The sequence below is a fragment of the Dicentrarchus labrax genome, unplaced genomic scaffold, assembly GCF_905237075.1.
Source record: "Dicentrarchus labrax unplaced genomic scaffold, dlabrax2021, whole genome shotgun sequence".
NCBI lineage: Eukaryota > Metazoa > Chordata > Actinopteri > Moronidae > Dicentrarchus > Dicentrarchus labrax.
The window spans coordinates 15,038,309-15,050,922 of NW_026136715.1; the positions used below are offsets into that span (position 1 = coordinate 15,038,309).

At 44.8% G+C, this 12,614-nt stretch overlaps 1 protein-coding gene across 2 annotated transcripts in view; it reads right to left on the reverse strand.

Moving 5' to 3' along the window:
* Positions 1-1,495: 1,495 nt before the first annotated feature.
* Positions 1,496-12,614, reverse strand: part of rarga (retinoic acid receptor gamma a) — a 43,299-nt gene continuing 32,180 nt past the window's right edge. For both annotated transcript variants that reach the window (XM_051425807.1, XM_051425808.1), the window contains 7 exons: positions 7,575-7,723; positions 7,021-7,162; positions 5,845-6,008; positions 5,263-5,439; positions 4,746-4,950; positions 4,428-4,586; positions 1,496-4,277 (listed from right to left, as the gene is read on the reverse strand). In XM_051425807.1, coding sequence (XP_051281767.1) covers positions 3,898-4,277; positions 4,428-4,586; positions 4,746-4,950; positions 5,263-5,439; positions 5,845-6,008; positions 7,021-7,162; positions 7,575-7,723 — 1,376 coding nt within the window. In that variant the 3' untranslated portion in view covers positions 1,496-3,897. The remainder of the gene's footprint in view (positions 4,278-4,427; positions 4,587-4,745; positions 4,951-5,262; positions 5,440-5,844; positions 6,009-7,020; positions 7,163-7,574; positions 7,724-12,614) is intronic.

Here is a 12,614-nt window from a genome sequence, read left to right on the forward strand (position 1 = left end):
GTCTGGTGTTATTGATCTGTCTTTAATGATAGTTAATTAAAGCAATCGTATAATTGATAGAATCTCATCTCTGTTTATCACCCTCCTCTGATTCTCACTCTCTCGGTCTCTCTATTAATAAAATCAAGGTGAGGCATTAGTATCCCACACTGGTACACTGAAAAAAGAGAGATGTTTACTATCAGTAGCCCTTTACTAAGAGGGTTCCTGTTCTTTATCAGGATGTCAAGAGAGCATGATCTTATGAGTGACAGTGATGTACTCAAGGTAGACGTTATAAAATCAGTGACAAATGTATAACTCTTGAGGTTTTGGTGACGTTTATGGGGCCAATCTAAAAAATGTTTCAGGCCATCAAAGGGTTTCCTTGTTTTACTTACCTACTTGTTTCGAATGTAGTTTGCACTACTATGGTCAGGAGATATTCAGACAAATGTGTTGGCTTTCAGTTGAGTTTAAGGCCCCGATGTACTTTCATATTTCACAGCTCATTACCAAAACAGACTCAGATGTCGGATCTAAGATGCTATCTTCTACAAGATCAAATATCAAGTCCAATAAAACTTAGAAAATGTTGTTTAGCTGGAAGCATCACTTTCATTTTCCCTGGCAGACCTCTGTTATGGACATTATTAATATCTAAGGCTACAACTAACGATTATTTTCATTATCAATTTTCCTGCCAATGATTGTTTCGGTTAATTAAGTCTATGAAATACAATAATTGGTAAAAAAACAATAAAGGTCCCAAGCACAAAGATAATCAATTTACAATAATATGGGAAAATTACAGCAAGTCTGATTTCAGAAGCTGGAATCAGAGAGAATGTTTGGCCTTTTTTTTAAAACTATTTTTGCTTGACAACTGACTGAACCAATGAATAAATCAAATAGTTGCCAATTATATTTCTGCCTTCTAATATATATTTCATCTGAATGTTGAGATGTATTTTTCACGTGTTGTAGTGTAGAGTACATCTTTCTGCAGTGCACTCTTTGTGAATTATATGTCTACCTTTCTAACAGTCAATAAATAAACCATAACAGACATATTTACTTTGTCTTCAAGACTACTCTATCTTTTGACAAAACTATAGGAAAGAGAAAAAGTCTGTGATTTTTTTCTTTGTAATGCTATGAGCTGGACTCCTCCAACTGCAATGAACAAATCTTAGGAACAGACCTTTATCTGATGTCCTTGTTCAGCAGGAGGCTGTGATTTATTAGCCTCTGCACCCACAGCTCTCCATGACCTAACAGACCCCACTCTTATCCTCCATGCAGGGTGAACACTGCTGCAAGCAGTACACCCTGCAGTCACGGTTCAAGAGCTCCCTCTACTGATAAATCGTGGTAATGCGTGGTTACATTCAATCAAAGCTACAACTTCACAGTGCCAGAAGACTGTGCACTCCTAAATATTTTGCTTGTATGAGTGACATTTCGGATAATTCTTGCATGAGGAAGAACACACTGAAATGAAAAGTCCACAAAATCTCACAAAAGTAGTTTATTGTGCCTCTTACTGTTTATATGGCTTTTCTTTGTATGACAAGAGTTGACATAAACAGAGGGTAGACAACACCTTGGCCATGTTGAAAAACAAAAACATAAAACAACATAATCTCAATGTTCTGCCTGCATTACCATCATTAACATCATGATAGCCCAGCAGAGAGAGAAGGGATGAGGTCATCACACAAGTGTTTTTGTATGACAGCACCATGCCGAGGACATTCACCCAATGACTGAAAACATGTTAAAAGCATTCTCTCTCTCTCTCTCTCACACACACACACACACACACACACACACACACACACACACACACACACACACACACACACACACACACACACACACACACACACACACACACACACGACTCAAAATGAGGAGACCTGCCCATATTTAGAAGATGGGACTTCTCATCGCTACAGAGAGAATGTTCATATTGCTTCAAAGAGAGACAGAAAAAACCCTCTGTACTGTATATCAGCCGCACTCTCCCAGCTGATCGCCAACAGAGACATTTTGGCAATAAAGAAATGATACACGAGAACACATAATCCTCCACGGCTCCTTTAAAGAGAGGTGAAGATATACACAAGAAGACAAGATGATATAATGGCTTTTGGGATGAGAAGGCAGTTTGCTGCATGGATGCCAGTGCGAGCACAGGCAGGGCAGTGATGATGATGATGATGATGATTTGTGCCCCTCTGGGAGAGTCAGACTGGCATCCATGCTGTTTTTTCAGACTTGTGACCTTCTATGTACACGCAGAGGGGTTTGAGCGGAGTCAAGAATACACACATAAATATTGCCTGTTTTCTAGCGTGCCTGAGAGCAGCTAGGGTTTGGTCCTTACTGAAAAGCCCTGAGTCTGATTCCAAAATGTCTTCCATAAGGATTCCTGCTTTTGACTTGCATATGTCTTTGATCGCTGTGTTGATGCATAATGTTGCTATCACGAGTGGATGTTTTTTTGTCCGTGCTGAAAGTGTGCATGTATTTGTCTACTGACATCATCGGGGAGTGCTCTAAGGTCGATTGTATTCTATATGTTGATGTTGTCATCAGTTTGGACACGCTAACGGAGATATAAGCTCACAGACAGTAACTCTACTCCCAGCGGATAAGATGTGCCTTACTTGAATGGAGAATCACAAAAGTGCTACATATACGGTGTAAAGTGTAAATATCTGTCCGGGCACTCTGATGCCAGGTCGGCACATCTGCTACAGCTGAGGGTAGAGTGAGAGGAGTGTGTGTGTGTGTATGCGCTTGTATATACTGTGTGTGAGATCGAGGGTGTGTTTTTGTGTTAGTGCATGTGTGAGTGAGCACTCTGCTTTAAGGTTTGTTGGATCGTGGCTGGAGTCCCTGCCAGTAGTCAAACTCATGCTCCAAAGATGACTTCTCCTAACTTTGGCACAAAGATACTTACTTTCCGCATTGACAGCGTTAGTTGGCTGCAAAATAGAATAATGCCAATTCCCTGATAACAGAAACTGATTAAGTCACTGCAACATAACAATAGTCCTCTGGGTTGATTATCATTGACATCCACAGTGAGCCAAAGTGCCCAAAAAAAAGCCCCAGCTAAGCATATGTAGCTGCTAAGGAAGACCCAGCCAGTTCTGATTACCCTTCTTTCCCTCTGAATATCTTCTCAGGAAAGCTCTTCAAAGAAAAAACTCATCTACAGGATTCATATATAAAACCAGAATAACAAATAAAGACAAAAATATAATGGTATATAGATATGTATGGACTTATTCATAAATTGAAAAAGAAAAAAAAACGGAAAACAATATTCAAAAGCAATAACCACAAAAACAAAAGATAAGCATACTCGATTTGGTTTTGCCCTGTACTCTTGTTTTCTTTTGAGAAATGTGCTTGTTGTAATCCATCGGAATCAACTGCTCAGTTCCTGTGTCTGGTTTGGCCATTCCCCAATTTAGATATAAACAACAATAGTGGAAAAAAAGAGACATTTAGCTTTCTCAAAGAGGTTATGTTCTTTTTGTCACGTTAACTTCCCTCTTGGCTATGCCAGGAGTTCATATGGTCTTACTGTCATCTCTCCTTTATTTTTCTGTAGTTCACTTGTCATGGACCATGTGGCCTGAGTTAGAAAGTGTCTATACACATAAGGCTCTGCTGTGCTCCGCTGTGGAGGACACAATGATGTGCAGTAAGGAGAGAGAAAGGGGGGAGGGAAGGCCAGCATTTTCTTGAGGTGGGAGAGTGAGTGAGGTTGTGTTGTATGCCTCTATGTATCTGTGTGTGTGTGTGTGTGTGTGTGTGTGTGTGTGTATGTGTGTATGTGTGTGTGAGTGTGTTTGAAACTGTATGTGCATGAGTGTGTGTATGTATGAAATGCTCTGTTCACTGCGCCCTCCCAACCTTTCCCTCAAGACCTTTCCTCGACCCATCTATGGCATCCAGAACCCCCCATGGCTCCCCATCACTGTCCGAGCCCCTGTCTCGTTCTTCGTCTCCCACGTCGTCATCATCGTCTTCGTCCTCCTCCTCCGGCGATGGCTCGCTGCCATTCTCTGTGGCCCAGCTGTCCTCCTCATCCTCAACCTCCTGCTTCAGGACGAGGGCTGGTGGTGGAGGTGGAGGCGGTGGTGGAGGTGGAGGCGGCGGGCTATCGTTGCTCTCTGTTTGGTCCTCAAAGGCCTCTGGGTTCTCGAGCATCTCCCTGATCAAAGGAGGCATTGGCCCTGGGATCTCCATCTTCAGAGTGATGGCTCTCTCTGCACCTGGAAGCAGTAAACACGGTGGTGTCAGATAATTAGTATCTCGCTCTAAGTCTGCTGATAAAGCCCTGTGTGTTATTAACTGGTTAAGACAGCAGTCAGGTCTTTTTCAAAATCAGAATTTGTTCTAGGAATTACTCTCTTCATACTAACCCTTAGTGCTGATGCCCCTGAGGTCGGTGATCTTCATCAGCATGCGAGGGAACATGTGAGGTTTGTTGGGGCGGCGGCGGCGTGCGTAGATCTTCAGAGCCTCGAGCAGAGGCTCTTGCAGCTTATCCACTTTTTGGGGCTCTTCTAGATCCATTCGGTCTGATGAGGAGTGAGGAAAACACATAATACTCTCTATTATTTATCAGAATTGTACATTGTTAAAAAAAATGTATAATTGCTGAAACACGGATTCACCAAAGCCACTTTTTCTCTAAAATTTACTGTATGGTGTTACTGTGTATATGTACGCTGCAGTACCTCCACAGATGAGGCAGATGGCACTGAGGAGCCCAGTTTCTGTGTCGTCCATCTCCAGGGGTAGAAGCTGGCCAGCAAAAGCAAACACCAGGTCTGTGAGTGGTCCGAAGCCGGCGTTGTGCATCTGAGTCCGGTTCAGAGTCAGGCCATCTGAGAAGGTCATAGTGTCCTGTTCTGGGGTGTAGCGTGTGCAAATCCTCAGCATCTGTGAGTAAAAGAAGGTGGAAAACTTTTTAAGCATTGAGCAAAATATGGTGTAAAGGTGATACAACAAGCACAAAGTAACTGCAGTGGCTAAACGGAGAAGATATCAGGTCAATGTGTTTTTCACTATTTGTGTGAACTATTCTTATACCAAACATACAATATGGGGAAGCCTTCCTGCAGTACCACTATTCACCACAAGATGCCAGTATTCCCTTATCGGTCAAGTAATTTATCTGTCAAGAAAAGGGCTCTGCTGTCAATGAGTAAGTGAAGAGGACAAAAGAGAAAAACAAAGACATCGGTTCCTCACCAGTATGTCCAGGCAGGCAGACTTCAGTAGAGTGATCTGGTCAGCAATTGTGAGGGTGGTGAAACCTGGCAGCCGTTTGGCGAATTCCACAATCTTGATGATGCATTTGGTGGAGAGCTCACTGAACTTGTCCCACAAACCCAGATCCAGCTGGACACGGTGGTCTGAGCTGGAGTTCTGAACACACACACACACACACACACACACACACACATACACACACACACACACACACACACACACACACACACACACACACAGATCAGTGTGTTGTTACAAAGGTGGTGTACAACCCTGTTTGCATCAGGGGCGAGCGTGTCCGAGCCTCACAACCCATTTACATTTTACATCAATCAAGGAAGAAAAAAACCTCCATTTACATGTTACATCAATCATTCAGAGGCCACACAGATGGCTTAATGGGGAACTGAATTAGTTAAACTACCACTATGTTGGGAAAGCTATGGCGAATTTGCGTCTTTGCACGCAATTTGGGAGCCTTGAGTGACGACATAGGTTTTGAGAATGTTGCCACACAAAGTATGAGTGAACAGAAGTGTACAGTATGTGTGTGAGACTTACGGTGGTGTATTTGCCCAATTGGCAAAGTGACGGGAAGGTTTCTTGGTGAGCTTTGCTGACTTTATTGACCAACTCCTCTAGCTCTCCACTAAGTTCATAGCTCTCTGGGAGCACCACCTCCTCCTTCACATCCTTCTTCTTTTTGTTTCTGTCATTACGCACCGCTATGTAAAGAAAAACAAGAAAACAAAGCAGTTAGAGAGAGAGTCGCCACTGCTTCGTACAAAATCCTTTACTTGTGCAATTTCAGAGCATCAGCTACAGAATGTTCTTTGCTATCTGTGATCACATGCAAAAACATCCACAGCACTCATGCTCTCTGTCTTTCACCACTGTCAAGGACATTGTGCTCGCTAGTGGAAACCAGAACTCAGTAGCAACTGAGGTTGCTCTTAACAGTATTCACATATTTCCTTTAGCACGGCACGGACGCTGGCTATCTCTTTCTTATCACCCGCTCTCTTCCTTGTCCATCTCTCTATCCACTTGACCGGTGCACATAAGCCAGTCCTCCACTCTCTGCCTCCTCTCCCTCCTCCTCCCATACTTTCCTTCCTCTCAGGATATCCAGTAATAGCAGAGGCACAATGTGATCCCGGTCTTAACACACATCCCACACAAACATTACACCCACATACATGTCCCACGGGCTCTGTGAAGGGCAAGAGACTGCCACTTACATATGGCCGCCGAACACAAGGTCAAACTAAAGAGGGCACAAAAGTGTGTCTTTGATTCGGCAAACAGCGTGAATCCTGCCACCATTATCTCTGCCGAAACTCAAAATGTAGTTTTCTGCTCTGTTGCCTTCATGAATGAAAGCAGTGTCTGTGCAGGCCACAGGGGTAAGGTTTTGTGGTGAAACAGGAAGTCAGAATCATTTCATAAAGTGATTAGTCATATGACTGGTACAGTGCCCAGCCTCGCCCTGATCACCACCCCTGGTAGACTCATCATCTGTCTCTCTACTGCGTAGTTTCCCCAGAGTCTCTGACTGAGATACATAGTATATCATACTGTGTCTTGACTTCTCTGATATGTCGTAAATATTTGGAAGCAGAATCTGCAGCCTTGTGTGTGTGTCTGTGCACACACATGTATGTGTAAGAGAGTGAATAGCCATGTTTTGGAACTGGGTCTCTCTGTCTCTTGGGACTCCAGTCCTGGAGGACTCACCTTCCTTGGACATGCCGACCTCAAAGCACTTCTGCAGCCTGCAGTACTGGCAGCGGTTGCGTGTGACCTTGTTAATCTGACAGTTCTTGTCTCTGTGGCAGGTGTACACCATGTTCTTCTGGATACTGCGGCGGAAGAAACCCTGAAGCATCAGGAAGCGAGAGACAAAAGGGGAGAGGGCAAGGGAGAGAGAGAGAGATTGTGCATTATAGTCAAGTCATCAAATCAAGGACGTGACATTTAACTGTTTCTCTTTCATACTCTTCTTTCATCTCTTTTTCTTGAATCCAGAAGAGAAAAGCAAAACATTCTAGTATTCTGAGTCTTTGCATTATTATGACTGGGTCACTTTCTTTTTCTTTCTTCTTATTGATTCCATTTTTCACACAATATAACCAATATTACAGAAGTGGCTACAGACTGCCTACAAGCCTCTCCCTTCTCTGAATAAAAAGGCAGGAAACTAGAAACTCTTGCAACCAAGCATTTTTCTAAATGCATGTAATAAATCCAGACAAGGCAGAGCTTAAAAGGTTCGGGCAGGTTCCTCTCACCTTGCAGCCCTCACAGGAGCTGACACCGTAGTGGTACCCTGAGGACTTGTCCTGGCACACAAAGCATGGCTTGTAGATACGAGGTGGGGGAGGTGGAGACGGAGAACTGGGTACCATCTCCTCTGAGCTGGTGCTCTGGGTCTCCACCGCTATGGACAAGAAAAAAAAGACAGCAGAGCACATGAGCACATGATTTGTCTGAAATCATTGTCTGACAGCTACCGTGTAGGCTGAAATGTCACATGTGCACTCGTCAATACATGTAGCATATGTGGATAATCGATTGTGTTCAAGTGCATTCAAACATGATATGACAACTGAAAGTATTTCCTTTTCCATTTGTTTTGTGAAGCTGAGTAAAGGTTATGTTCAGGAGGTGGAGGGAGATACATTATCACATATTGTTTTTAGCTTGTCTCTCTGTGGGACAAAATTGATAAGATTAGAGGGAAAAGGGAAAACTATAGGCAACTGTTTATTTTTCCAGACACAAATTACCACCCTAAGGGGCAGCAGTCAGGAGCATATTTGGGGAGATTGTTGTTTCAGGTGAACACAAAGAAACAAAGCAAGGATGATTGTCTGACAGCAGATACAAAACTGTTTTTTACAGCAGTAAGCAAGAGTGCTCTTGATTGACAGCTTCTCTGATAAGGCCAGGTAACCAAGTGAGCTGTCACTGCCAGGCGTCAAAGCTTGCTCTTCCTCATTCCACAGGCTGACAACAGCACATGATGACATCTTGCACGCACAGAGAAGACACATGTCAAACACACATGCGTGCAAAACTTGTGTAAAGCTCTCCTTCTACCTTTCAAACTGGAACACAACTGTGACGTCAGCACTACCTCGAGTCACATATTTGCTATGGTACATTAAACTTCACTCTATTCCAAAGTCGAACACATACGGGCTCTTTTGGATGTTCAAGTTTGCAGCGTATGGATTCCATACTTCTCCTGAGAAACATAAGCCGCTGCACATACACAGGACCAGAACGTTGTCACACATGCTAGTCTGCATAACCTCACACACACACACATGTTGCTCAGGGGAAGTATGGGATCCATACTCTGCACACTTGAACAACCACTTACCCAACAGCACCTCTTTCAACTTTCACCCATGGTTACCCTCAAACTTCAACCCCCCAACTCTGTATCCCACCACCCCCTGACACACAAACCCTATTTTTCTCTTGTTTCCTGGCCCTAAATTCCTCAGTGCAGCCCTGCCAGGTTTTAATAGAAGCCTAGGCTCGTAAGGCGGCCTATAAAGGCGGTCCCATGGCTGGACTGGAGGCCCCAGCTCGGCTGGCCTAAACTTTATTGGGACTCGGTCACCTTGGGCAGCTATTCACACCACCAGCTGTAGCTCCCAGCCCGTAAAAAAAGCCAATCATAAAATAAAAAACAGGGAGGCTCTAAAATTCTAACTTTTACTGCCCCCACCTCCCCCCAGCACCTTCAATGGAAAGCACAGAGGGCTAGCCTAAACTTAACCTACAACCCTCCCCCCCTTCCTCCTCCCCTCTCTCACACCCAAGGCTGAGGCAAAAAACCACCAGCTTGGCTTTTTACAAGAGAGGGGAGACTTCAAAAAGAAGAAAAAAAGGGGGCATAAAAAGAGGAATTTGATAAAAAACAGAGAAAGGGGCAGAGGGAGGAAGGGGGAGGAGAGGACACAGTTGCTCCTGAGGGCAGGTCTTGTTCAAGACCAAGCTGACCATTACTACCACTTCTGCTACAGCTGCTGTGACTGGCCAACCACTGCCTCATTAATGATAGTAACAGAAATATGTCAGACATTTTCATTTGTTGCCTGCTGCTTAAACATCTGTTTTTCATGTGTTTTTATATTTGACAATTCAGAATCCACATTCAAATTCCTCCTTTGAAAGCCTTACTTTGCTGGAGGCAAATATGTTTTCCATTAGTTTTAAGAGTGATCCTGAAGCCAAATGTGCAAATCAATCTAAAACCTGAAGTTTACGCTCGCTGAATGTTTCTACAGCAGTTCTCATATCTCCCTGGCCAGAATGTAACAAAGCAGCAGGGTCAGTGGGAGAGCAGAAACCCTCTGAACGTGCCATGAACCTCTGTGTTTATGCAATAACAACAGCAGCAAATGAGGCTCCAGACCAAGCGCTGACAACCCCTTAGAAAAGGACAAACCATATGTGGCGTCAAGTAACGAACACTGACTGACACTGTCTAAAGCAAGCCAAAGAGAGAAAGGCCATCCTGTAGAAAACTCAGAGCAGCAGTGAGAGAAAAAATACATCAGGCTCCATCAACACGTTGAACCTGGTTCCTGCCAGAGAACATGACTCTTGTACCCGCCTCCCAGACTTCGCCTCATTCAGCCCGCTCCATCTAAATCCCCCGCACCACTTACCCCAGGGCGCCACAGTGAGAGGGCCCATTCAGGCAGCCGCCCTGAGCCCCTTTACCCAGTCTCCTCAACTCAGCTCATCACTGTTTAGAAAACAAAGCCCTGTGAAATGAGAGGCCCTCCTTATCAGCGCTCCGAGGCCTGGGGCACCATTTGCATGACAATCCGCCGGCCAAGGCCTGTGAGCCGATGACGGACGGATGAGATGAGAAGAGTGGGATAGGTGGGTGGCTGCTGTTGTTGGGGGAGGAGAAGAGGATAAGAGAGGCAAGAAAGAGGGATAGTTGAGTCGCCGGTAGCCACTGTTCGTTTCCTGCTAAGTATCAGTTTACTCCCTAATCCCTTCTCTCAGTGCTCTCTGCACACAAGCGGCCCAGCTGCACTGACCAGGCCTAATCCCCTGGTCACATACGCACAGATACTATTTAATGGCTACAAACAACACACACATGCATACAATAGGATAATATTCACCAGCTACAAACTAGCAAACACACACAACAATCAGCACCCCCTACATTACACTAAAGTGCTCCAGCCGGAGTGGGATGTGCGGTACATCCCTCTCCACAACCTCATTAGATGTGAAATGTAACTGTACACGACAGAAATAGCTGTTTAGCTGAAGGTTACTTCAACTAGGTCAATTACATTAAATTCTAGGTCAAGTCAGCTGGGTCAATAAATGTCCCTTTAATACAATAGGAGAGAAAAAGGGAGAACAGGGAGATGTACTATAGAAAAACAAGAGACTCTGGTAACGCTGAAGCTGCCTGTTGTTCACTCAACTGGAAAAGGGGAGTGTTTCTAATGTATGTGAGCAAAGACATGACTATGCCGCTCGTGTTTGTTGCAACACACTCCTTTTAACTGAGCAGCATATGACATTCTGGCAGGGTAACAAGTTTTCTTTCACAATAGGCCTGCAGATTTTGTCTACGTGACTTGCTGGTGTGATTGAATCTTCACTGTTCCAGAATTCTAGTCTTAGCATGTGAGAGCAAATGCACAGGCTGTTTCTGTACGAGGACAGTGTACAAAGAGAGAGTAGAGTACATGAGTGAGTGGCACAGACATATTTTTAGGCGTTCACTTCTTATTTATGTTATTTGCGTGTGTGCCACTCAAACCGCAGGCACTGCCCACTCTACATCCTCTATTTGATTTGCAAATGTGGGACTGTTCGTAACAGTGCAGCAGTAAGCTCCACTTCTCCCCCGTTAAAATAATCTCCTGTGTGTGTGCGTGTGGCACATTGTTTTCATGTTTTTTTTTTTATATGATCTTGGTAAACTGCAAGCACGGGCATGTGGAGCCTTTGTCTCCACCTCTACCTTCATTAAACTGCCTGCAAAGCTTGCATGTTCTTGTCAAATGCACTGGGCAGTAAAAGAGTGTGTGAGACTTGGAGGCAGTGTGTGAGAGAGGGGCACACAGTAGGGCTCACTGTGAAAAGAGGGTGGGTAACTGGGCAGACCGCAGTGGCAGAAGGGTAGCAGATTGAGAGAGGATGGTGAACAGTGGGCTGGAAGACTTGCTGGCACACTAGGTGGGGCCTTTAAGGGTGCCCTTGGCCCTCTACCCAATGGCAGAGGCTATAGCACCACAGGGTGCTCACTGAGTGACCATCAGCACAACAAAAGGTTTCTACGAAGAACCAGGCTTCACAAAAGAGGAAAAGAAAGTACCACACCCTTGACAGTGGTGCCAGCATGTTTCACTCTCCTTCTCAGTTTCTCTACCCACGTCTTCCTGCCATCCCTCTAAGGCTTCTGCTACAAGGTCCCACACAACAGACTCGTTTCCTTCCTCTTGACAGTACCAGTCTTTCCGGAGGATCTCCGTCACTGCTTTTGTAGCCACTTCTCTGTGTCCCTTGCTGCTACAACTCCTTACATGCACTTTCCCACAGGTTGAATAATGCCGCTGCTCTGTTCAAGCTCTGTTGCACACTGTTGAGTCACCTGTGAGCTTTTAGGTGGGAGGTCTATCAAGTCTCTATTGTGCAAGTTACACAAGCACTCACAATGTAACCTGCCTGCAACTGAGAAAAGAAATTGTTTATGTGGTGGAGAACTGAAAAGCTGGGAGGAGGGAGGGAGGAATGTGTGTGTGTGTGTGTGTGTGTGTGTGTGTGTGTGTGTGTGTGTGTGTGTGTGTGTTGACAAGGAGGGGGGATGCTTTCATTAAAGGTGCTGAGCAGTAGCAACGCCTTTCAACAGCTGTCAGAAAGCTCATTACCTGGGCTCCTGCAGGCACACATACACAGGCCTGTAAAGAGGCCCCACTAAGCTGTCTTTTAAAACAAGGTCTATGATAAAACTGGGCTTCCAACCAGGAGATGGCTCAGCTTTGAGCACCGAGCTGGCCAAAAGTAGTGAGAAACCAGACATACACACACACACACACACACACACACACACACACACACACACACACACCCCCCCCCCACACACACACACACACACACACACACACACACACACACACACACACACACCCCTCCAGGAATTTACACCCTTCTGTCAGAACCAGCAGAAAGTCATGAAAGACAGAAAGAGGCGGACACGTGTGAGCGCACATAACGCACACATATAATCTGAGCCCAGACGTATACGTAGAGTAGAACGTTTTAGCATGTGTTCA